Here is a 27912-nt window from a genome sequence, read left to right on the forward strand (position 1 = left end):
TTCCATCAATTTCCTTTATTAACCTGAGTAACACTGGGCCCTAATATAAAGCTGACGGAGTTACTATTGCGTGGCCACGAGAGAAGCGCGTTGGCTCTCGCGACAGCTACCGCTGAAGCAATCACGGCGATTATAGCTATTGTTAAAAGGAACCATTTGGCTACTTCGACGTAGCTTAGGAGTTTGTGAGCGTCCCGGAGTTCTTGCTGTATTGATTCGGGGATTGTTGCGCCCTGAAAGAAATGGGCGGTGTTAGAAAATTGATGATTTGATTTGTTAATATTAGTAATAGGTACCAGCTGCTACCAGCGATTTCACCCATCGCTTCTGCGAAAGTTTACCCACGCCACGTCCCCAGAGAAAAAGCCTTTTACGACGTAAGGGCTATTTCACAGGAAGCTACTTTTTATCTGGTTGGGAGTGTAGTTTCCACGGGTCGCGGGTGAAACTGCTGGTGGAAAATAGTAGGTAGGTGTTGATTAAAGTATTCCAAAAACCTAAATAACTGACGTGTGTCTGACGCATATCAGAGATAATAATGACACTGAATGTTTAAATTACACAATATTGTGTTACGTAGTTATATAAACACCACAGTACCTACGTAATAGTATCTGGTACCTATAGCAGTTCGGTAATTTTCACACCTTATGAATCTAATTATCAGTATAGAAGATCGGTTAAGTCTATATTTTACGACCAGTTGGGATGGTGAAGCTCCTCCCATTGCATGGGACTTTAGTCCTACGTAATAACATTTTTGGGAAAATAATCGTGACCTCATTTTATGACGATTTTAATACACAACTGAATCCTCAAAATTGAAAACGTTCATTTATTTCCCGCTTATTTTTGATCGAACACGCTTAGCTAACAAAACATGAGAAATGAAATCCTATTTAGAATAAACCGAAGCCGGGTTTCCCAAATGCACCCGACTCCTGTTTTATAAATGGAAGCAATATTTTACTTTAAAAACATCTGCTATCCGTCTGATTTCAAAGAATGGGATGCTTTCGATCTTGGCAATACGCCACGATCTGGGGCAAATCATTTATGTTAATGAAAAGTTCGTTTGTTTGAACGTGTTAAACTCTAGAACTATCTCTAGAAGTCCGATTTGAATGATTCTTTTTACCTTTGATAGTTTGAGTACTTTCGACTAAACTTGAGCTACGCCTTTTCGGAATCGAATGAAAGTAAAATGCATGAGGGCCATTCGATCTAAGTTTCGAAAGAAACCGGTGGGCTTAACCATAGTAGGTAATTCCAGACTAATATATAAAAATTGCGCGAATACTGTTAGTATGTTTTATGTAAAGCATATGGTTTAGATAAGATTAAAATAAACCAGAGATAAATCTGATTATTTATGACAACAGACAACAGATAACAGTTCTCTGTGAATGAATATAGGTAACTTTCCATGGTTATATTTTTTATGTAAAGTCCACACTATGTACCTATATATTTCTGGTATTAGTTAAAGAGTTAGGTATGTCTTGAACTAAAGATCGGTCGAAAACATATCTCTAACTGGCTTCCTGATCTTGGAATTTCAAATTGGAAAACCCAGGAGTGTTTTGCCTCACCAGATAATTTAACTCTAGATACTCCAGACCTAATGATGATAAAGTACCAATTAAGGATGTAGGTCTGTACCTACTGTAACGAAAACTGTTTTATATGATTTTCCAAAAACCCTCTTTCGTACAGTTCGTAAACATGTTATAAAACAACTTACCTCTTCAAGCCACAGCATAGGGAACAAGCCAGTGGGTACGCTCTTCAACTGAGGTATGGTGTCTATCTGACGCAGTTCTATGTTGAACTGCAGTCGCTTTACTCCACTTAGAACAACTCCGGTCACCTAGAAGGAAGGGAAAACTGGTTCATGTGCGATTTTAATACAAATCATCTTAAATCTTGCTCTGTTTGTACCTTGTATATCGCAATTGTGTAAATTACCAAAAACCTCTGTCGCCTGTTGCTTTTACACAATCTTTATTGTAATTTTAGAAAAAAATATAAAACCATCTGACTGAGCTTTTTTACTACTTTTTATGAAAGACTGATTAAAAATGATGAGTAGTAAACATTTGTTCTCCAGAACTGAGGCACTAATTTTAGAGGCGTAGGGGCTGCTTAGAACACTACCAACGCCATCTACCGATACACGACCAAACCCCACTAACCCCCGAACAATTATTCAATTTTACGGTTATTTTAAACTCACAGGATCCATATAAACGTAAGTATTATGCTTCTCCTTGTCAGGCTGGACTCCTGACTGGAAGTAGTCCAGCAGTTCTTCGGAGCCGAGGTAGAAGTGAGGTAGTGAGGCGATGGCGGGAGCTCCTTGACACGGCATGAGGTTCAGCAGACCCATGAGGAGGCAGCCGTCGTGGTTTGCACTCCAGTTCCTAGAAAGATGGAATCAATAATATGAAACGATCCTCGATACATTGCTCATTCATTTGCAGTAATATGATTTTGACTTAAAAAAACGGTGTTTCCTCTTAAGGTATCTAGCAGTTGGAAAATACAACACATATTTTGCTTGTTGGTTTTTACCATAAATGTTGCAAAACGAATGAACCAATTTTTATAATTATTTTACAGTCTGGAAAATAGACTTTCCGTCTAGACGTCGACGATTCCCCTAGTGACATAGGCATATTTGGTCCGGTTACGGGAAGAATTTATTCCAGAAGCAAGGGGGAAGTTACCAGAGGCGATGGTGAAACCGCTGGAAAGATATAGGTAATGGTGCAGATACTTACTTTTTACAAAAACACCTATTATTAGGATTAGCGCTTTTCGCTGCAAACGCAGACTCAGAGATCTCATAGTAATACGTGCTAATGTTGAACAACTCCCGTTTGTCCACCAGATCGGCGTAAACGGACCTGTAAAGTTAAAGATATGGTTATGTCGCGCAAACTATTTGAGGTTCGCTAATTGTGTGCAATTATTTTTGAATTGGAAGGAACGGTTTGGGTGAGGGTTATGTTTTTCTGTTGTGAAGTTCCCAAAAGATTGGTTGCCTTCTGTTCGAAAAACTTGAACAAGTCGCTTAGATTTTTCATCGTCAAGCCAAACAACTAAGAATCGACGACTATTCCGGTCCATTTAAAAGAAGTGACATCAAAATCACGATATCTTTCCAAGATACTTCTTTGATTTCAACCGTAGGTATCTATAAATCATTTTGAAGATTCATAAAGGATCGGAAGTCCTAAACAATTCATCTACATACTGTCTCAATAGTAGGTAGGTAATCTAATACGACTATTGTAATATTGGGGTCCTTTGATATAGACAGCTAAAAGAGAAAGGTTTCCACTTATATTCACATAATAATAATATGTTTTGTACAAAAGGATCCTTCGTGAACTCTGTGGAAATATGGCGACCCGCAGAAACCGGATATCCTCATTTCTAGTTACAGCGTACTTATACAGACCTACAATAATATACCGACGAGGTCTTGTTAGGAAAAGCTGAGCATTGTTACTTAGAGCTTTCTGTATTACCCTAGGGTGCTGTGTAATTCGGGATTTTAGTACAGAGATTGGTGCACAAAGAAGTAGACGATTATTTTAAATTGAAGTAGAAAAACTTGCCATTTAATGACAAGAAATATCATAACATATGCGCTATTTCCTTTGAGATAGAGCAATTTTATATGTGGAAACGAAATGGCTTCGGCAAATTCCTTACACCTTTCATAAAAAAAAACAATGCTAAAATAAACTTTAAGGTTATGGGAAGCCATATTAGCAAGCCACGTTTTTCTATTTACCTGCATATATCAGGCTCAAAAGTATAAATTTTCTTGGGCACATTGTTCTCATTGATCGGAGGGAATATAGAGGAGTCGGAGCCGTTGATCTGCCCGCAGTACTTGTCTCCCCACATGGGCATGTTCTCCTGACCCTTGTAGGAGACGATGTTACCGAGCTCGTAGACGTTGTCTCTGCCGCGAATCATCTCGTAGGGACCGCTTTCTGATCGGTTCATCTGGAATTTGGTGAGAAAAGGGTTTAATTATGGGGTATTGCCATTTGTGGAAAAGTAATAAGTGTCTAAAATCGTTAAGCGAAAAAAATATCGTGACCTACAAAATCCTATTAAAGATCAACTAGCTTTATGATACACAAGAGCCTGTAAAAGTCTGTTAATATTTTTACATTTCTGAAAAAAAATTGGTCTTTAAGATCCAGTTTCTGGAAAACTTTTATTAATTAGACAATATAAACGTGATATATGTACATACATGAGAAAACATGGAGAAATAAAATCCATTTGATCCTTCAGCTTGTCGCATAGTCGGAGGCATCTCTGACCTAATTTTCCCACAAACAAGTCCTGTAAAGAAATGGCAAGTTTCAATAATGTATAGAAAACTAAAAAGATTTTCAGGCTTGAGGTCTACCTTTTTCAATAGCGCGTTCGATTTGAAAAGCTTTCGACGTTAGCTAAGGTACCTACCTACATATTGTTTTGTGTAACCCAATTGGCCAAGACGCTTTTCACAGGTTTCTTTGGACATTCTCAATTGAAATGTTAATTTGGACCTCAAAAAGTATCTTTTGAATTCAGTTTGTTCTATACATTTTTGAGACAAAACTACTTTCTTAACATTTTATCTAGATATGAAAAGTTTTGAAGATCTTGATATTCTGAATCTGATTCTATTCGCAGACGTTTGTATGATAAGAACTTCGGTTAGAAACGATACTGAATCCGAATCAGCTTACTTTACCTATAAATAGTGTCTCTATCGAAGAGAAAGCTCTTGCAAAGGAAACTACTAGCTTTTGATAAAAACGTCGTAAGCATCTGTCAGAGTCATTGTGAGTCTATTGGCGAGATTTCACAAAAATGCTACAAAAAAAATGACAGCAAGAGTCCACTGCTTATAAGTACTTCTTCGAGCACAAAGATTTTTAGAAATGTTCGCATAGTTACAAGTACCTCTACCAAGAGGTACATCTATTTGGGAATGCCGCACACCAGTGGAGTCATACCATAAAACTTGCAGATCAGATGATTCCTTCAAACCCCAGCAAAAACCATTTCAGGGATCTTATCCTTACCTAAAGCAGAATTATCACCATCACAGCTGAGGTAGATGCCGTCGAAGAACAGGTCCCTCACTTTGACCCTCAGGAAGGCGTCGTCCAGGCTCGGGAACAGCTGCTCCAACGCTTTGTTCACTATCGCCACTAAACTGGGCATCATGTCGTGGACTGTTAATAAGGCTGCCTGAAAGAGGAAAAAGCTAATAAGTTTTTGAACTAAGTACATGGTATCAAAAAGTTTATTAGATTTTAAGTTCATATAAGTTTGTCCTTTTGATTTCTAGCTTTCTCTAACGGAGAGACAAAACACGATTGGTAACGAGCACTAATAAAATAAAATAAAATTGTTGCTTCGAGTCTTCACACATTTAACATATTGTGTTATTTTTCGTTAATGAACATTTTTTTTGCTTGGTTTGTTATCTATTGGACAGCAATTTTTATTTAGTAATATAAACTATTAAGTAATCTGTGATAGTAGGTAGGTACCTCCCTATCTTCCCCAAGGGACAGAAGAAGTATAAGTAACATAACGTACATATTGGCAGTTAAAGTTTATCTTACAAAGTAGAGAGTGAGCTAATAGCCTCTGGGCATAAATACAGACTCCAGACAGACTGCTATTAAGAAGTTTGAATAAAACTCCCTTTGCTCAAATCGCAGAGTACTTTTAGTCACGTGTGTGTGTCTTTTAAACAAGCAGGTATTATAAACCAAAGAAGTTTTTTTGAGGACAACAAAACTTCAATTCACACGTGCAAAGAACAAGTTTTGTCTTCATACATTTTTATTTCTTTGTTTTTGATCTGCAGTGCCCTGCCATGCGTATCGACGACCTAAGATTAATTTGACCTTATGAATAAAATTAGGTAATAAAACTCAACGAACTTGTCATGTTTTTGAAGTTGATCGAATATAGGTACTATTCATTTCGCTCTCATTATATTAGTTTAGCTGAACATATTTAGGACAGATATTTCTAAAGGACTTGTCGTGGAGAGGGACTTTCACCCCTAGAAAGAAAATCCGGGTCATTGTCCTTCCCTTTCTTTAAGAAACTACCCACGAAATAGGGGCTTCTCAAACAATCAGTTATTTGATACCCTTGTAATAACAAGGTAGTTTCAGTGAAGCGTAGTAAGTAACAGATTTTAATGGACCAAAATAAATATTTTTTTGGCTTTATATGTGAAGTAGGTAAGCTATACCATCACATAAGGTTTTTCTTTGACTATGAAGATGAGTAAACTAAGAGATATAATGGTTGAACAGAGCATTCTTTTGAACAAAATGTTCTTGTATATTACCTATTTGTTGTACCTAGTTAACTGACTGACGTTCAAATGTTTTGTTAAATAATTTTGTACCTTTGGTTTCTTGCTTGACTTATTTTTTACATCACGATAATTGATGCATTAGCTGACTATATTAAAAAGTTTTGCATGCGCGGCAGCTATAAATTAGCGCAAAGTTATATTGTATAGCCTATTGTTCATTGTTTAAGAATTGCAATGTGTTACGAAATTAGTCTACACTTCAATATTTACGAGAAAACTGGAAAAAAGCATCAAGTTATTAATTATAAAATACTAGTGTAAATTATTGTGTGGTTAAAGTTACTTTAAGTTTAGAGCCTAAAAATATTACGAAGCAAGAAGTTTCAATAATGGAATGCTCGCTGTTTTTAAGAAGGCCAAACTTTTTGCTCTCTTTTGTTTTTATTAAAAAGAAGTTATAGTTTATGAATCTCCGTGAGTTGCTAATTTTGTAAATTGCCTGCAATATTAAAAGATAGGCACGTTACTTGTGATATAATATCAAATATCGAGTTATGGAAAAAGAAGACAATTTGCTCAGATTGGAGACGATGATAAGTATTCAAGACGAAATCATTCCACAAAGGTCTTGTTTTGCCGCCCGCACGGATAAAATATTACCCTATTAATGACGTACAGTTACCGCCACGGATATTGGGCTCTCGGAGGAAGAGTGGGGATCGCTTTGCGCACCCGTACGCATAAGGCAATAGCAGTAAATCGCTTCTGCGCAGGTGAAGGTCATGGCTCGATATCCGTGCCGATAACTATAGATCCTTACCAAGTAAGAGAAGTGTACAACAGTAAGTTCATCATCTTCCGTCAGGCTTCCTGAAGCTTCGGGGTCAAACTCGAAGTGTTTCTTCAGCATGTACTTAATTGTGTCGTTGGGTCCGTAACCTAGGATTGTTTTTTCTCGGTACTGCCTGAAAAGATGGGAGAAAAATTGTATTATTGGTAAGTTATTTTGTAAGTAAAAGGAAATAGAGAAGGTCTTATTACAACAGTGGAAGACGATGACGATGAAAAGTAAAAAGTAGACCTAGGATGATAGGTATCGCCGGTGATTGGTCTAATATTGTAGAATAATAGTGGGAAAAATATCGATTTGAAATTTTGAAGATGAAGTCATCCTTAAATCGAATTAGGCTAGTATTTGAACACCTGGCATCATCATCATTATTAGTATACCTAAATATAATCCTGCTATCGTGTTTCTTGCCTGCGTAGATAATTTTCCTTGAGGAGTAGGTAAACTATAGTCGTATTCAAGCTGATCTTGAATCAGCTTGAATACGACTATAGTTTACACCAAGATTCTCTCACCATTAGGTGCAAAGTTAAGATATCCTTGTAAGGCATATTCTAAATGGATATTCTTGAAAATATGGCCGTTAACATTTTGTTTTTTTTTTAATGGATTAGTTTGCAAACATCTTCTTCAAAAGGTTGAGCCTTTTCAAGTATTTTCAAGGGTAGGTATTATGTTGTGGTATTAAATTTAAGTAGAATGTTCATTGAAATTGCCTACAATGAACATAAAAACGATTCAAATAAAGGTCAGGCGGTGTTTTGTAATCTTTTAACATAGAGAATTAGATAAAAATTATTTGTCAATATTATGGATTGCTTTGCGTGTCAATTTCTTTGCAAAACTTTGTGTCATGGTGAATAAGCAAATATTCTTTACTAGCTGTTGCCCGCAACTTCGTCTGCGTGGGCAATATAGAATAGTCAAAATACTACTTATCCCGTAGGCGCATTCTTTCACGTGACAGTATAAGTAGGATTAGCACTTAGCAGTCGCATAGATTCATTGATCAAGGTTGTGTTGTGGATGTGACCATTTATCTAAACAAAAGAAGTAAAGTTTGTGACGTTGTGAATATCACTGGATCTAGTCAGCCAATTTGGAAAATTATTACGTATGGTGCGTAAGTAATTTTCACAGGAAACAGCTATAATCTATGTATATATGCTTTGAGTCTGACAAAGCTGTCATTTGTACATTTTCTGCAGCTGCTGCGACTAATCAGAAGCCAGAAAGTCTTGTGTAGTTGACTGGATTGAAGATAGGTAGATAGGTAGTCGCTCCAAGCAAAATATTGGTACTCAAACAGATTCGGTGACTGGAAGCCAACACCAACATAGTTGGGGAATAGCTGGATGGATGATAAAAGGAGTCATCATCATCAGCAGGCGCATAGGGTAGGATAGTTTCACTACTGGGGAGAAACACTTGTATGACGGGGATTTTCTGTGCACTTACCTACTCACTATGGTGAGGCTGACCCCACATTAGGCGTGCGTGATCCTCAGGCGTGTGAGTAGCGCGGGCGTCGCGAGCGCGCTGCGTGAACGTCGCGTTTTGCTGCCCTGCTGCATGTGTAAAGAGTGCAAGCGACGCGCTCGCGGCGAGTACGCGGCGCTCGAGTTGCGTTCTTACCCCTTCGCCCGCTATCCCCGCCGCCCGCTAAACGCCTTAGCAGTTAAACGTCAAGGAGAGCGGCGCGTGCGCGCCGCGAGCGCGCTGCAAATGCCGCAGGGCAGCAAAACGCGACGCTCACGCAGCGCGCTCGCGACGCACGCGCGGCGCCCGCGCTACTCACACGCCCAAGGATCGCGCACGCCTAATGTGGTGGCCTAAGCCGGGACTCCACCGAAATGTTTGCATTAGTTCACGAATGGGCAAAATATACGTATCTGTGAGAGTCCACTTCATGTGTTCGTACTTGAAACCTGCAATTTTGCCAAGATTCTCAAAATGTACGCTCGCAATTTGCCATTTCTTGGTGGAGCCAGCAAATTAAAAGAAACATAAGTGTTGTATACTGTGCGTCACTACCGCACACCGGGAAAATTTCGCTCTTGCGGAGGACGTTTATATACCATATTTTGTGTCACACGTAAACAGGACGACAGTAAGTATCCACCGAAACACTTTCAAAGATCTGATGAACAAACAAATCAGACCTGACTTGGTCACCTGGGGCCAATCAGAGCTCTATGAAGCGATCATACGCTTTGGCTCCTACTGTTATTGTGGTTTCTGAAAATTTAATCACCTCATTCAACGATGAATGTAATTCTGATGGTACTATTAAGAACACTTGCTTAGCGCAGAAGCTGACGTTGGCAGGTCAAGTCTTTTGACTTCTCGAATAGGATACCATTCGTTTTTGTGCAATGCACACCTGCTATGCATTCTGGATTAAGATAGGATATAGGTGGATAGGATTTGCAACAGAGAACAATTCTGTCTTTGTGATTAAATGACAACAAACGTAGTTTTATATAAAAGGTGTTTTTTTAGACTTGGCTCGGGTCTTACCGAGACTGTTCGTAATCGTGAACAGTGTATTTGCGATCAGAAGTTGAAAGTAAGCATGTCTCTGGTATGCGGCGCGTAATTTGTACGTTTTCAGACGCATAAAGCATTTTACGTGTGTATGGTATTAAATCGAGAAAGCTCCCATTTCTTATCTGCACTTTGTATCTGGGCTTGTTTTTAAAGCTACAAAATCCTACATTACCTACCTCACGCTTAGCAGCGCTTGCGAGAGATAGATCCTCATTTCTTCTAGGTTAATCCTAGAAGAAGTTTACATATTTTGCATCAAAAAAAATAATTGAGGTCTACTTAATACTACTCACTCAAAGTAATTTGTTTTAAGGCCACCACATTAGTGGAAGATAAGCTTAACTATGTTTATGAAAAAATCCTGATATGAACTCCATCTGTAACTTTAAATGATAATTAATTGTTCTGCTAAAGTCATCATTTTTGACATAATGTTCAAAAAATAATTGAGATGGCACCGTTATAAATTTGGCTGAGAACTATTATTAATTTTATTACTAATTTTCCTTCATCAAAGTAATAATTATAGTTGGATTTTGATGTGGCACGGCAAACTGACTAACACTATTAAAATGTCTATCGAAAAATTACACTACGTGTATATGGTGAATTACGGAAAATACACAACTCCATCTGTTGAAATAATAATCCTCTATAAAGAATGTATTGTATATATGTATTGTCATTTACCACCTCTCTCCTCGCTGTATTTTATTTACCACAGATGGAGCTACTTTAACCTTGGCTAAACAAAATTTTCTTTTTTTTTTCTTCCGTAGTTACTTATAAAGGTGGTATTTTCTGTGTAAAGATTAATAATAGGCCGATCAACTAATATAAGTACAACATTCAAATGTACAGTTTTGACAAATAGATTGCGTGTCGTAATATTTTACATCTTGAATTCACAAAATTAATCATATCTTTTGATAGAGTGAATCGATTTCGATGAAACAAAAACTAAGTAATACCCCAAGATACGTAGAATTTTTCTATATAAGCATTGTCTGCATTTAATTCGTAGATTTTACGTGAATCCCGAACGAACAAACAGACAAACAGACAAACAGACAAAAATGACAAAAATGATGGAAATGGGTTCTGTTAGTTATCTTTTAACATGCTGGCTATTTTTTTTGTAAATTTCTTCAATGTACAAAAATTACTTTTCTACAGATTTATTATATGTATAGATAACTTAACCTGTCTGTTGTTTTGGTAAACAAATGACGTGAAAGTAGTATTTCTACTATAATTAAAGATAATTGTGAGATAAAATCTCAACATTACAATAAGAAAACATATAATTTACTTCTTTATAACAATCAGGTGGAGAAAGTTTCGTTCAAATTTTTCTTCATTTCATTTTTCAGTAGAAAACAAAAAATAGAGTTTCTTTCTACGATGTAATAAATTATGATTCATGTGTATCTAAACAACGAAATCGCGTCACAAAGAATTCTAAGACAGAAATCTGACCTAAAATAACTGTAGAAAACCAAATCAATATTTATCAATAGTCGCAAAGGGCACCTCTATAATAGTGCATTTAAAAGAACATTAAGTACTTTTTTTATAAAAATAGGAATGCATTAGTATAAAAGATGTGAATTAACTATTTTGCAGGCAAGTTTTGGAACGTTTTGTGATTTTGAGCTAAATGTTTTATGAATCACAAATAGAAAGGCTAGAAAAAATGAACTTAGTTATAGACTTATAAAAGCTTTAGGTACACGTCTAATCTTAATCTATAGCTACTCATTAGGAATATCCTTGTCTAAAGACTTGCAAATAAACTTCTCCCTCTACCATATTCTTGAAATTAATAAAAGGAAATAAATGAGGTATACATATATTTTTTGCATAAGGTGCAATGTGTGATCTGCCTGAAAAGGCCGCAAGTTCCAATGGACTCTTAAATCTTTTTACACTAAACAAGCTCTTACTTATAAACATAAGGTCCAATCTCCTTAAGTATAGGCTTCTCCCCTCTGTTCACCTCCTCCACGTTGGTCACGTTGAACACATAGACTTTGAAGTCCAACGGTATGGGTAGCTTCACCCATCTGTCGAACATCTTCGAATCGTTCGATAACTGAACATTCTGGAAGAAAAACATATAGAAAGTTAATATATTTTATGTAAAATAATACGTTTTTTAAAGTTAACTTTCTTTACCAAATCTATTCTAGATGTTATAAGGCTAATCTCAAGAACCAATAGTGCGATTTGAAAAATTCTTTCAGTATTAAACAGTAGGTTTGAAGCGGGCTTGAAGCTGGCTATATGCTACTTTTTATTAGAGTACGCGGCGTAATTATTACGACGTATCGCGGTGGAAGCTAGAATTAAATAAAAATAAATAAAAACCTCTTGGAAAACACTTAAAAGCATGAAAAAAATGTGCAGTTAGCCCCAATAGTTAAAGGGATGTATGAGCAAGCTTTGGATATGTGTGCAGTATATTCTCGTGTAACCAGAGTATGTCTTATTTTATACTAGCTGTTGCCCGCAACTTCGTCTGCGTAGGCAATATAGAATAGTCAAAATACTACTTATCCCGTAGGTGCATTCTTTCACGTGACAGTATAATTAGTAATATCTCTGGATCTAGTCAGCCAATTTGGAAAATTATTACGTATGGTGCGTAAGTAATTTTCACAGGAAACAGTTATAATCTATGTCTATATGCTTTGAGTTTGACAAAGCTGTCATTTGTACATTTTCTGCAGCTGCTGCGACTAATCAGAAGCCAGAAAGTCTGTCAGTTTCACCATGGATATCGTCTTGTGTAGTGAGACTGGATTGAAGATAGGTAGATAGGTAGTCGCTCCAAGCAAAATATTGGTACTCAAACAGATTCGGTGACTGGAAGGCAACACCAACATAGTTGGGGAATAGCTGGATGGATGATAAAATGAGTCATCATCATCAGCAGGCGCATAGGGTAGGATAGTTTCACTACTGCGGAGAAACACTTTTATGACGGGAATTTTCTGTGCACTTACTCACTATGGTAAGGCTGACCCCACATTAGGCGTGCGCGATCCTCGGGCGTGTGAGTAGCGCGGGCGTCGCGAGCACGCTGCATGAACGTCGCGTTTTGCTGCCCTGCGGCATGTGTGAAGAGTGCAAGCGACGCGCTCGCGGCGAGCACGCGGCGCTCGAGTTGCGTTCTTACCCCTTCGCCCGCTATCCCCGCCGCCCGCTAAACGCCTTAGCAGTTAAACGCTGTAGGTAAATGCCGCAGGGCAGCAAAACGCGACGCTCACGCAGCGCGCTCGCGACGCACGCGCGGCGCCCGCGCTACTCACACGCCCGAGGATCGCGCACGCCTAATGTGGGGGAGGCCTAAGCCGGGACTCCACCGCAATGTTTGCATTAGTTCACGAATAGGCAAAATGTACGTATCTGTGAGAGTCCACTTCATGTGTTCGTACTTGAAACCTGCAGTTTTGGCAAGATTTTCAAAATGTACGCTTGCAATTTGTCATTTCTTGGTGGAGCCAGCAAATCGAAAGAAACATAAGTGTTGTATACTGTGCGTCACTACCGCACACCGGGAAAATTTCGCTCTTGCGGAGGACGTTTATATACCATATTTTGTGTCACACAGGACGACAGTAAGTATCCACCGCAACACTTTCAAAGATCTGATGAACGAACAAATCAGACCTGACTTGGTCACCTGGGGCCAATCAGAGCTCTATGAAGCGATCATATGCTTTGGCTCCTACTGTTATTGTGGTTTCTGAAAATTTATTCACCTCATTCAACGATGAATGTAATTCTGATGGTACTATTAAGAACACTTGCTTAGCGCAGAAGCTGACGTTGGCAGGTCGACTCTTTTGACTTATCGAATAGGATACCATTGGTTTTTGTGCAATGCACACCTGCAATGCATGCTGGATTAGGATAGGATACAGGTGGATAGGATTTGCAACAGAAAACAATTCTGTCTTTGTGATTGAATGACATCAAACGTAGTTTTATATAAAAGGTGTTTTTTTAGACTTGGCTCGGGTCCTACTGAGACTGTTCGTAATCGTGACCAGTGTATTTGCGATCAGAAGTTGAAAGTAAGCATGTCTCTGGTATGCGACGCGTAATTTGTACGTTTTCAGACGCATAAAGCATTTTACGTGAGTATGGTATTAAATCGAGAAAGCTCCCATTTCTTATCTGCACTTTGTATCTGGGCTTGTTCTTAAAGCTACAGAATCCTACATAAACCTACCTACCTCACGCTTAGCAGGGCTTGCGAGAGACAGATCCTCATTTCTTCTAGGATTAAGTTTACATATTTTGCATCAGAAAAAATAATTAAGGTCTACTTAATACTACTCACTCAAAGTAATTTGTTTTAGGTGATCTTCACACTGCCCCGCATCACGCTGCATCTTGCGTGTCGACGCACTTACGCGCGTTCCTGCGGGAGTGCAGATCTGCATCATCGTGCGGGTTTTTCACGCACTCACGCGCGTAGGTGCGTTTTGTAAATTCACGCACAGCGAGTTCCATTTTCAAATATACACGTCACGCCCATTCAAAATCACGCGCGGCATTGCGGGATTCAGTGTGCCATACCTTGCGTCTCGCCCCGCACCTACGCGCGGGGGTGCGTGTTTCTCCGCATGTATGTGCGTGATCCGCATGAACGCGCGTGGATGCATTTTCAGTGTGTTGGACTATGCGTGTTTTCCATACAAACGGAGATATTTCCATACAACGGAAAAAAACGCATCCACGCACTACGCTGCATCATGCGGGGCAGTGTGATAATCGCCTTAAGGCCACCACATTAGTGGAAGATAAGCTAAACTATGTTTATGAAAAAATCCTGATATGAACTCCATCTGGAACTTTAAATGATAATTAATTGTTATACTAAAGTCGTCATTTTTGACATAATGTTCAAAAAATAATTTAGATGGCACCGTTTTAAATTTGGCTGAGAACTATTAATTTTCCTTTCATCAAGGTAATAATTATAATTGGATTTTAATGTGGCACGGCAAACTGACAAACACTATTGAAATGTCTATCAAAAAATTACACTACGTATTAAAATATGGTGAATTACGGAAAATACACAACTCCATCTGTTGAAATAATAATCCTCTATAAAAAATGTATGGTAATTTATTGTCATTTACCACCTCGCTCCTTTGACAAATTTTATGTATTTTATTTAACACAGATTACCACAGATGGAGCTACTTTAACCTTGGCTAAACAAAATTTTCATATTTTTTTTTCTTCCGAAGTTACTTATAAAGATGTGATTTTCTGTGTAAAGATTAATAATAGGCCGATCAACTAATATAAGTACAACATTCAAATGTACAGTTTTGACAAACAGATTGCGTGTCGTAATATTTTACATCTTGAATTCACAAAATTAATCATATCTTTTGATAGAGTGAATCGATTTCGATGAAACAAAAACTAAGTAATACCCCAAGTTACGTAGAATTTTTGTATATAAGCATTGTCTGCATTGAATTCGCAGATTTTACGTGAATCCCGAACGAACAAACAGATAAACAGATAAACAGACAAACAGACAAACAGACAAAAATGACAAAAATGATGGAAATGGGTTCTGTTAGTTATCCTTTAACATGCTGGCTATTTTTTTTGTCAATTTCTTCAATGTACAAAAATTACTTTTCTACAGATTTATTATATGTATAGATATAGATGTATACCTATGCATAAATATCCATCCTGTATTGAAAATTAAAAATATCGTTTTGCGAAGTCTATATAGCTTTAGGTGTTGTACTTCGATTTAAAGGGCAAGGTCGTATCCTCTTAAGAAACTTGATCGGTGATCTTGACTATGCATGATAAGATCAGTAGGTATCTATCTAAGTATTGTTCTAGAATACCAGCTATAAAATGCCTGCGTAATAAGAAGTAGTGGAGTACCTATTGCGGCATATCGATTGCAATGTAGGTATATCTTTGATGCCGATTCTGTGTTGCAATTATAGCAGACACGATTTTCATCACCAACTAGCGTATACCAAAGTCATGTTAGATAAAACAACATATAAGTAACTTAAGTGTCCTTTTGAATAGACTTTGTTCACCTTATTTAGCATTAAATAATACAAGAAAAGCTATAAAAAACTGAAGGTCTAATAGTGCAATGATATCTAAATAAACTTCATTGAATAAAGTCAATAAAAGTTGGCAGCAATAAAATCATTGTCAAGAAAAGGATCGATGTATTGAACGTCTTACAAAACAAACATAAAACGACGACAATTTGTTAATTAAATCATAATATAAACGCAGATGAATAAGCAGTGTATGTTGTTAAACTTTATGCTTCCAAACACAACAAAAGTATTTTTGTCAACCATTGAATTTATTTTGATTGCTAAGTGTCAAAATATTTACATAAAATTAGTACTTTTGTCGATAGACATGCCATTTTCCGTTACGGTTCAATGAACTTAATATGTCTTCATGAAGTTGAGAAGCTATAAGTAAATTATTGAATATGCATAATTTTCTTAAACAATGACTTAGTTAAAACTGTTAATTGATTAACAATTAACAAAGACAATATTTATTTTTGACAATCTACTGCTAAAAGGTCGTTGAGTCAGGTTATTTGCCTTTGTTAATAGATCACACAGTATTTATTATTATTTATTTGTGTTATATAGATAAAAACTGTTTTTTTTTTTTACGTTTTGTAACAAAAAGGTACCTTCAGTTGACCTCTTAATATAAAGTTCGGTAACATTCGACATTTGTTTTAGATTGGACTATTATTATGAATATATTGAGATACATATGTCATGTATATGTAGAAAAGCCTTTAATGTTATGAAGTCTAAAGGAAACTTTAAATATTTCTTTTAACATGGCATATATTTTTACTTGCGACTGCGTATATAATACCATTCCGAGCATATTTTCCTATATGTCGCTTGATCCCGTTAGAAAACTTCCCACCGCCTACGTAGAGCATTTACTATAAGTACTCTATTGATTCCCTAAGACTTTGCAGAAGTAAAGTTAGTATTTATTATGCTCCATCAATCTTCTCTATTGAAAACTAGCTATCGCCCGCGACTTCGTCTACGTGGGCGATATGGAACTGCTATAAAATACTATACGAAAATACTATAGGTATGCATGCATTAGGTACCTTAGTATAACAGAATAATTTTTCAACAACCGGGGAGCTAGCGGATTACTTACAGCCTTATTGAGAATCTCTACTTAATATTATAGAGCTGAAAATTTGTTTATTTGTTTGAACGCGCTAATCTCAGGAATTATTGGTCCGATTTGAAAAACATAATTTTGGGTTAGAAAGCCCGTTTATCGAGGAAAGCTACAGGATACTTTTTATCCGGGTTCTTGCAGAGGTTCCCACGGGATGCGCGTGAAACCGCTGGTAGAAGCTAGTGATATTATATATCAGTCACTATATCATGTTAAACTAGATCTTATGGCAGTTATTGAACTTGTTCAAAAAATAAATAGAGCAAAAACCTCTAGGTTATGTAGGGCATAAAGCCTGGCAAGTTATCAAGGGAATATCGAACAGTTGTGTTTAATAAGTACTTGCCAAGTCTGCTGTATAAACTTGGCATGATTCTGCAATTCAGTTATTGCCACGCTTATTGCTTTTTCAGGCACTTTAAGAAGCAGTTCGTACTGAAAGGATTAAAATAGTGATTGCATTTTTCATAATATATTTAATACAGAATAATACATTTTACGTAGGAAAGTATGTTCAATCGTGGACGGTAATGGTTGACCCACTTTCAAACCTCCACAATTTAATTTTAAAATTTTAGACATCATCATCATCCTCCGAGCCTTTTTCCCGACTATGTTGGGGTCGGCTTTCAATCTAACAAATCTCAAATGATTTCCACTTATTAGTTGCAAGATATAACTAGGATATAACTCTAAGAGAAACCATAATCAGCTGTATACTTCATATACTTGACACCAATTGACCAAATCGCCGATTTGACTACTGAAAATGGTTCTGTTATCGTACCATACTTACAGTAAAAGAATTGAAGAAGATAAATGTTCATGATCCAGCGGACCACTTATTACATTACCACTATTTATTCCAAGTATACATAACACAAGTAATCATAATAAAACGGCCATTTATGTAATGTCAATCATAATAATATTGATAGATTGTCGTAATATACCTATGTATGTATTGGGCGACAACTATAATTTAATGATTCGTAGTACAATTTGCCATGTTTAATTTATATGTTGTGTTATTGGAAAAGTCCTATGAAGGCCATGAATTTATGATTATAGTACTTGAAAAATAAATCGGATGTGGCTTCGATAAATTCTTGTAACCAAATCAGTGTAAGTTTAAGGTTATCTATTATTTATGAAACTGGCTTTTCCCCGAGGGTTTCCTAATACATAATACACATTTTCTACCAAATTACACTGATGCAGTTGTTTCATTGAAATCGATTATTTTATGAGTATTTGAACATGACATTAGGTATAAATAAGTCTGGATTTTGCATAATAGTGGTATAACATAAAGGCTTATTGAAGAGATTAAATAAAATGGATGGCAATAATATTGTATTTTAATTCATTAATAGTAAGAGGGAGGTTTTAATAGAAAAGGTAGCTAGTTAGCAACGTACCTAGCTTACTTACGTACTTAAGTTGTCTTTAAAAGAGATTTATTACGCAGTGTAACTTAACAATGGATAATATTTATGTTCGTGTTCTTTGTTATTATTGTGGGTGAGATTTTATAATAAACTAGCTGTTCATCCCTATTCCAAGAGATCTGCTTTTCACAATAAAAATAATAAATATAAAAAGTAAAAAGATAAAAAGTAGCCTGCATATGTTCTCAGGTTCTAGACTGTGTAGCAGACAAATATAAGACAGAAAAGATAGACAGACAAAGTTATTATACGGAGTTCTTGATTTAGCCAATATCGTGAAGTTTTTTTAGATGAATCTGATAGTAACCCAAGAAATAATTTTATTTAAGCAGGCACTCAACCATTTTTATGAGTTCCTCTCTTGTGATTCCATGGCATTATGAAATCAATTTCACGACCGTACTTATATACATGTGAAAAACAATTGAATAGGTATACTTTACTTACGTATTTGATTTCGTATTTCTAAAGCCATACCTATATACAGTATGGCGATGATCAAGCCAAAAAAATGTATGGTAATTAATCTTGCTTTCTTTTTCAGACAGCTGGCCTTTTCCTTGTTTAATGAATTTAATTAAAGTCTCTGACTAAGCCTATAAATAAAGGCACATTCACTAATGAAAGCCTCTTTATAAGTAGCATTACTAGCATTAATATACAAAAATCCTTGTTTATCAGTAGTTACTAGATTATAAAAAAAAATAAAAAAAATCGTTTATTTTCAGACAAAAACAGTCCATGAATTAGATTACAAAATTAATAACATTCTTATTTAATAAGTAATTATAATGGCCAACTTTATTAGGTCCTGCATATCATTTGACTTACACCTACTAATATTACAAATTCGAAGAGTTTATTTGTTTTATTTGATTGTTTGGACGCGAAAATCATTGCAGTGTTAGATAGCATGGAAACTAGTTAAATATACGATATTGATGTCATGATAATGTGACAATGCATACAGCAACGATAAGAAAATGTGCCATTACTCATTTTCAGAATAACAATAGACCGTTAGCTGTCAACCGAAGGGTCGTGGGTTCAAACATGTCTATTGACAAGACTGCTTGGAACAACGGTTAATGTTGTTCAAAATAATTGTTTAATCCTTTACTTGGCTATCATTTTCAGAAGTAAAAAATATGGGAAATTGTTTACGTTAGATTTGTGACATATTGGAGTTTATTTACCTTCATTGTTTAATTTTGATGAGTTTGACATATATACTTGTTTTTTTTGTTTAACTGTTGTTCATTTTGTTCAAACAATATTCGGTACAGGTAGTTTGACTAATTTATTTTAGTAAAACTTAATAACACCCAGATCTAAACTTTATGAAAACTTTATGAAGAGTGGCAAACATTTTATGAAAGTAATACTTTTTCATTTATTAAACGTAACATACCCGAACATTACATTGAAACACTTAGTTCTAATCGAAATGTAAATGACAGACGTAAAGAACTGTTACGTATTATTTTTATACGAATATATCGTAATTGATTTTACGCCTAATAATTGACAGCCCTTTTAGGCAAATTCTGCTAACAAATATCCTTCAGGCGCTTGCGTATGTGCGGATAACATAATTGAAAGTATGCTAGCTAATAAAAGTAAGCTGACAGTTCTTTGTAATCAGAGTAACAGTGCGGGTCTCTGAATACACTGCAGACCAAAGAGTTGGCTGACAGTTGACGGCCGATAGTAGGTTTTTTTGGGAAATCTTGATTTCAATCAAACCTTCTAAATACTTGTTCTTTGAAATGTGCTTACTACATCATCATTCATCTTCATACTGATTAAGGAGCCCAAACAAAATAGTCATAATTTGATTTACGATAAACTAGGCAAGGACATGAGAACAAGAAGTGAATGAAATAGCGGGAAACAGCCAGTTAAAGCTAAGTACTCATCTAATAAAAACCTTTACAATGAGGAAAATACTTCTAGGCGAGTGATACACATTTATGGACATGCACTGTATTGACCGTTGAGTGGCGTTTACACTGTTCATAACAAAAATTCTTGTTGTTATTGCAACATTTCTTATTGTTTAGTTTACCTAACTAAAGGTGAGGAGGACCGACATAAGAAAATGAGAGCATATTTAATGGTAGTTCAATAACTATTAAGTAATCTGTGGTGGTTCATTGTGAAAATCAGTGTTAAGAGTAAATGGTTTGACACACCTCGTAGGCAAGTCTACTGGCTTAGAGGAATTAGGTGCAATAAGGTCAGAAAAAGTATTAGGTACCTATAGTGATTTTCCGTGCAATCTTTGCACTATCATACGATTTTGAACAAGAAAAAGTAAATAAATGAAAATGCGGCAAATATCCCATCTTTAGACTCATTTTTCTTTTTTACTTTTGACGCACTGCCATATAGGTCAACTTACAATACTTTTTCCTTTTCTATGTACCATCCTTTACGTCAAGATCGCTAGTCGGAGGATTCCACTTGTTCAAGGATATCTACTAGCTCCATAATAAATGATGGGTATATATTTATGTACTTCATTTCTTTAGTTAATCGAGCATGCAATAAAACTACTTTGTATACTTAAATTGTAAACTGATTTACAGATTTTTAAATTATTATATTGGCGCCCAATGTGAAATGCTACTTTGGCGTCAAGATTTTATTATCTTTTGTTGTTTTTGTGGTTAGAACTGATCCCGTGGATCATATATTTATGGGATCAGTTCTCGCCAAACTCAGAACATCGCTCGAGAAGTTGCTTAGAACTACAGTTTACCAGGGGGTGGCCAAGATACGTGCGCGTGAAGAACGGTGTATATCCGCGTAATTGGGTTAGTGGATATGCTTGAGAGCGGAATTGATTGGAAGTAAATTGTCGAGTCTGACCAGAACTGTACGAAATAGTGCAAAAGACAGATGAAATTAATAGTATGTAGGTACTGTCTCACTACTTATTGCTCTGGATTATCGGTTACTTGTTATAATCCAAAGAAAAAAATGTTGTTTACGCTTTTTATCAGGTCACTCATTTCCAATGCAAATATCAACTAGTAAGTAGTGTATAATGTATTCAAGTTCATTATTTATATAAGATCACGTCACTGGGATTTTACTTGGTCTACAAGCGTCATTTTATATTAAAACTAGTTATATCCCTCCTTACCTATGTATGTAGGTATCATAAACGCAACAGTAGCTCTGTCTTTTTGTCCATGCTTTCACGCTAAAACTACCAAAGCGATTTAAATCAAATTAGTATGTACAATATGATATATGTATGATACAAATGAAAGTGGGTGAAGGAAAACATCTTGAGGAAACCTGGACTATGTAGTCTGAAATCACCAACCCGCCAACTTGCTCAAAGTGTGGTGATTAATGCTCAACCCTTCTCCATGTGAGAGGAGGCCTGTGCCCAGCAGTGGGACGATAAAAAGGCTGTAACAGTATGAACACGGATAGTTTAGTTCCTGGGAAAGTACATAGGCTATTTTTATCTTAGTAAGTAAAGTTTTAAGTTATAAATAAGTGAGAACTCCGGGAACCAGCTGGATGGTTATAAAAACTCTTTATTGGACTTTGAACGATGAACTTTGGTTTGTTTGGGATAAAAAAGTTGGTTTTTCCTTCATTATAAGATTTCTATGAAATCTATTTACCGAGTAGCTCTTAGCAGGTTTGTTTCTTAGAATTTGTTTGGTCGAACCGGTGTTTTGCTGTTATTTTATATTGCTTCCACAATTGATAATTTTGATATCTTAGTAAGCATTATCACATCACCATAATAATAAATGTGAGAGTAACTCCGTCTGCCTATTGAGTTTTCACGCCAAAACGAATAAACCGATTTAAATGAAGTTTGGTACGTAGATAGACTAAAGCCTGAAGTGGCATATTGGCTAGTTTTTGTTTGGGTGGAATGTAAGTGGTACTATAGTTTTTGTCATAATAAATTAAACTGTCTTAAAATCTGATTATCATTGTTATTTGAGTCAAAGTTCCGCATTTGTAATTGTAAACATAGTATAAATAAAGTTTTAATTTAATGAGGGTTGTTATAATTCATTATTGTCTTTAAAATATAAATTAGCATTTTTATTGCCGATTAATATTTACTTAAACCAAAAGTGGTTATTCTTGAGTAGATAAGTTTCTTCTCACGCATCTTAAGCTATGACAATTAAATTCACAATCATCATCATCATCATCATCATCAGCCTATCGCAGTCCACTGCTGGACATAGGCCTCTCCAAGTGCACGCCACTGAGATCGATTTTCGGCTTCTCGCATCCAGCTCCTGCCAGCCGTCTTGCGCAAGTCATCACTCCACCGTGCCTGAGGACGTCCTACACTACGTTTGCCGAGGCGCGGTCTCCACTCTAGAACTCGTTTACCCCAACGGTTATCGGTTCTTCGGCTAATATGGCCAGCCCACTGCCACTTCAGCTTGCTGATTCGGTGGGCTATGTCGATGACCTTGGTTCTCTGACGGATTACCTCATTTCTGATGCGATCCCTCAGAGAAATGCCGAGCATAGCCCTTTCCATAGCCCGCTGAGCGACTTTAAACTTGTGGACCAGCCGTACCGTCAGTGTCCACGTTTCGGCTCCGTAAGTCATGACAGGTAGGACGCACTGATTGAAGACTTTTGTCTTTAGGCACTGTGGGATCGACGATGTTAGGACTCGACGCAGCTTCCCAAATGCAGCCCAACCCAACTGAATTCTCCTATTCACCTCGTCCTCAAAGTTGTTTCTACCTAACTGCAATGTCTGCCCGAGGTATACATATTTCCGAACAACTTCGAGAACGGCGCCGTGTATCGCAATCGGTTCCGGTAGAACATGTTCATTGAACATGACCTTGGTTTTGTCCAAGTTCATCCGTAGGCCGATGCGTAGAGAAGATTCAGCCAGGTCGTTCAGCATCTGTTGTAGGTCCTGCAGCGTTTCCGCCATGATGACGATATCGTCAGCAAATCGCAAGTGAGAGATGTGTTCGCCATTGATGTTGATGCCTCGTCCTTTCCAGTTCAGCGTCTTGAACATATCCTCCATTGCATTAGTGAACAGTTTCGGGGAAATAACATCCCCTTGTCTCACTCCTCGATGCAACGGTATGGGCCTTGTTTGCTGATTCTGTACTTGGACGGACATTGTAGCGGCTTCGTAGAGACATCTCATCACTTGGATGTATCGCCAATCTACTTGACAACGCTGCAGGGACTCCAGAACAGACCAGATTTCAACCGAGTCAAAGGCCTTCTCATAGTCCACAAATGCTAGACACAGGGGCTGATTATACTCTTCGGTCTTCTGTATAATCTGCCGCACTGTGTGGATGTGGTCTATGGTGCCGTATCCGCTCCGAAACCCGGCCTGCTCCGGTGGTTGGAATTCGTCGAGTCTTGGCGCAAGTCGGATCGTGATCACTCTTGAGAACAGCTTATAGACGTGGCTTAGGAGGGAAATGGGTCGATAGTTCTTCAGCTGGGTTTTGTCTCCCTTTTTGAAGAACAGGACGACAACACTCCTACTCCACGCCTCTGGAGTTCTCCCTTCAAACAGGACGGCATTAAAAAGCTTCTGGAGCTCCCCCAGTACGGGCTTTCCTCCTGCTTTTAAAAGCTCTGTTGTAATGCCATCCTCGCCAGGGGCTTTTCCATTTTTGAGCTGTCTCAGAGCGATCTCGATTTCGCCACTGCTGACTTCTGGCAGGTCTTCGGTGAAATGGCGTGTTAATGTGGCTCTAGAATCCTCATTCACAATCAATTGGGAGTTATTTAATATTTTACCTTTAATTAGTTATACTCTTTGCATAATCATGGGAACCTAGGAAGTGATTAAAAAGTTTTTTTTAGCCTGAATTCTATTCATAAATATTGATACTGAACGGCAAATGTCTGCTTAGAAAATATTTTTAAACTTGTCTAATTTGTCATGTATGAAGATTCATATTTTTTCCACTTTTCATTCATTTTTCATTCAAGCTTCCCTTTAGGTATGTAAAACAATTCTATGGCATCGAGTATTAAAACCTTACTGTTAGTGGACAAACTGGCAAAATTCGATTTTCCATCACCTTTGAAATTTTTAAAGTTATTTTACTGCAATTTAATGTACATTTCTTAGTAACGTCAGTAGTCCATTTTCAACGGAGATATCCAAATGATTCTAAAATTGTCTAAACTTCGACCATAAACTAGGTGTACTTACACTATAAGGTATTAAAGGCTTTTCTTTGGTTGCTGTAAGTTGCAATATTTTGTAAGTTCACAATGCAAGTTAAAACTGGGCATTATTTCGTACAATCCCGAATTCAAGTAAGGTTTTGTACAATTCTACACTTTTATGTGTAATATAATAATACATAAACTGGCAACTGTTTATACTATACTATTGTTTTATTATGAACTGTTTATTTTACAACTCTATTCACCACGAAACTGTTCAATTGAAATACTGTTAAAATATGTAACATATATGTATTGTTATTATGCAATTTCATACGACTAGTCGTTTTCCCCGGTTCTACCCGCGATCCGTGGGAAATTATGCTCGTGCCACGATAAAATATAGCCTATGTGTCTTGGGAATAGCGTAGCTTTTTAAAAGTGAAAGAATTTTTCAAATCGGTTCAGTAGTTTTGGAGCCTTTAGGGTACAAACAAAAAAAATCCTCTTCTATACTAATATTATAAAGCTGACGAGTTTGTTTGTTTGTTTGAACGCGCTAATCTCAGGAACTACTGGTCCGATTTGAACAATTCTTTCGGTGTTAGATAGCCCATTTATCGAGGAAGGCTATAGGCTACTTTTTATCGGGTTCGTGCAGAGGTTCCCACGGGATGCGGGTGAAACCGCTGGCAGAAGCTAGTTACTGCCAGCGGTTAATTGATAAAAGGATAAGGATATAGAAATTTTACCCATATATACGAGTACCTAGCTGGTATAAAAATTATATAAATTATAATTAAATATTGTTCTAGTAGCTGTTCTTAAAAGGTTATAATCAGTTATAATAGTACAACAAGATGTTTAGACGATTATTTCGTTGAAATGGTTGTGAAATTGTTAATGTTTCAATGAATGATAAGGATTTTCAGTCAGCCTTTAGGCGCCCAGAAGCTTGTTGTAAAAGGAATCTTAAAAGTAAATGCATTAGAGTAATTTTTGATTAGCACAAAATTGAAGCGAAAGCATATTGAAGATCTACTTACATATTATTCCTTCTCGATTAAGATGCTTATTTATAGAAATATTCCAGTAAACCAAAACCCAAAACAACACACCACACCAAAATAAATAGATATGTATACAACTCACTTTCTGTATTTGTTTATTAACAACTTTCTGAAAACCCCAGGAAGCCAGTACAATGGCGATCACCAGAAATATCATGGACACACCGAAGAATATTTTCGAGTGTTTCCCCAACATTTTTACACTTATTTTTAACACTTTTTACACTTTTCTGTTAAATTTGTTTATCGGCGCGACATAAGTCCGTCTGTGTCAACACTCGAACTATAATTGTATAGGAATTATTGTTTGCACGCAGTTTTTCCTCATGACCAGTTTTTTTTTTTTATAATATTTTTTATTAGAGTGTAGGGATCAGGTTTTTGATTTTACACGGGGTGACATTAAAGTGATTTAGGTCATTGATTAGGTTTTAGGTAAGTAAGGTTTTAATGCGATTTTTTGTTAGTGTTTGAATTTTGTATCGATTAATTTTTGGTTTGTTTTTAGTTTATTGCAACAGGTTGTTTCTAAGAAACATTATTTGATTGTAAGGTAAATATTAATGATAATGTTAAACTAAAATGGGTGTACAATAGTCCCGTTTTTCTTTACCGATAAAGCACGTATTGCTATTTTAACATAACTTTGCGTACTGATAAAATATTACTTTTTATGTGGTACCTATAGTTATTTTTCATATGGTTTGTACAGTAATAAAGTAACAACACTATAAATTATTTTTCTGAAATATTACCTATAGCGAATTTTATCCAGACGTGTTTTGAAAATGTTTTATTTAAAGAATTAATAATTTAGTTCAGAAAATCCCCATCCAATAAAAATAATAAAGACCAAAATTAAAGGTTAATTTAGTCTCTGAATCTTGACAATAAATAAGAAAGTATAAACACGTGGCTCTGCATCTCTAAATTGAAAAAACCTACATGAATAATAAATATGTTTATATTAATCTAATCTCTTCTTCTAATTATACTAATAATAATCTCTTATCTAACTTACTCAACTTTACTTTGCAATAAGGAAATGTTGTAAACTTATGATTATTTACGATTTTAACAGCAGTTTAATTAAAAAAAGATGTACATGACAGTAATTAAAAAATCAAAGGCTAGAATTAAATAAGACATCCTATAAAATGACATACAAAGCTATTTTTATTATCACAATAGTTTATCTCAGTTGTAGTTAAAAAAATTGTCACTTATTCTGCTTCAGTAATGGTTCTGGCAGTATGTTCTAATGTTCTAGGGCCCAAGTTCACCGACAACAGAAAGTTCAGTTTTTCTGAAAAGAACAGTTTACTTTGAAAATTAACGTGAAAAATATTAGTTAACAGTTTAATAAGAAAACTGACATTTACGTCGTATGTGAACTTGGGTCACGTGTCTTTTTATGCTTTTTTTCCTTTCATGGAGAAACAAATTATGTAAAACGATTTAGGTTTTACTTTGAACTTTTTTATTACAATAATAGTTTTCAGTTTTATCTTGTTTTAACTTAATAGAGTATAGACAATAAAAATAAATATTATATTTATTAGTGTATTTTTCCAAAGATTAGGTGTCATGCACGTGTGTCAGTGTTATTGAAGTAACACACGCTAATTCAATGATAATGGAAAAAAATCATTTGCTAGATAATTTGAAAACTGGTTACAATTAAAATTTTTGGAAACAAGATTATTCTTATGACAACTAGTTTTTATGACTATTGTTTGTTTTTTTTATTTATAACAGGTTTACAAGTTTAATGTCCATTGAAGTGATTATATTTTTTTATTAACACATTGTATGATAATTTAATTATTGTGAAAAATGCGTAAATTATTCGTTGATATGTTTGCATTACTTAATACGTATTAATTAAAAATGTAAACATATTAAGAGTATTATGCTTCCTTATTACAATAATTATTTTTTTATATGAAAAATAAAATAAAAAAAAAAACTTAATTCCTTTTGGATTTTGATTTTTTCTATGTTAAATATTAAAATTTGAAATACTTCTATCTCATCACAAAACACAGCACATGTCCAATAGAAACACGATTTACAAATAAAAGACGTTTGGACCACACAATATCGTACGAACACTGAATTACCTACACACGCCAGTCACGCCATTGTCACACGTAATTGCAAACACACACATGCAAACATTATTAGTGTTGTACTTGTAATGGATATTGT

At 36.0% G+C, this 27912-nt stretch overlaps 1 protein-coding gene across 1 annotated transcript; it reads right to left on the minus strand.

Moving 5' to 3' along the window:
* Positions 1-27819, minus strand: LOC124632776 (sensory neuron membrane protein 2). Its single transcript, XM_047167737.1, has 11 exons — positions 27727-27819; positions 25784-25984; positions 11711-11868; positions 7185-7329; positions 5103-5271; positions 4280-4371; positions 3806-4023; positions 2784-2909; positions 2237-2423; positions 1745-1870; positions 1-233 (listed from the first exon to the last, which is right to left on the minus strand). The coding sequence occupies exons 2-11, from the start codon at positions 25895-25897 to the stop codon at positions 6-8; spliced, it is 1563 nt and encodes a 520-aa protein (XP_047023693.1). The 5' UTR covers positions 25898-25984; positions 27727-27819; the 3' UTR covers positions 1-5.
* Between the last annotated feature and the right edge of the window lie 93 nt (positions 27820-27912).

This window comes from Helicoverpa zea, chromosome 8, assembly GCF_022581195.2.
Source record: "Helicoverpa zea isolate HzStark_Cry1AcR chromosome 8, ilHelZeax1.1, whole genome shotgun sequence".
Taxonomy (NCBI): domain Eukaryota; kingdom Metazoa; phylum Arthropoda; class Insecta; order Lepidoptera; family Noctuidae; genus Helicoverpa; species Helicoverpa zea.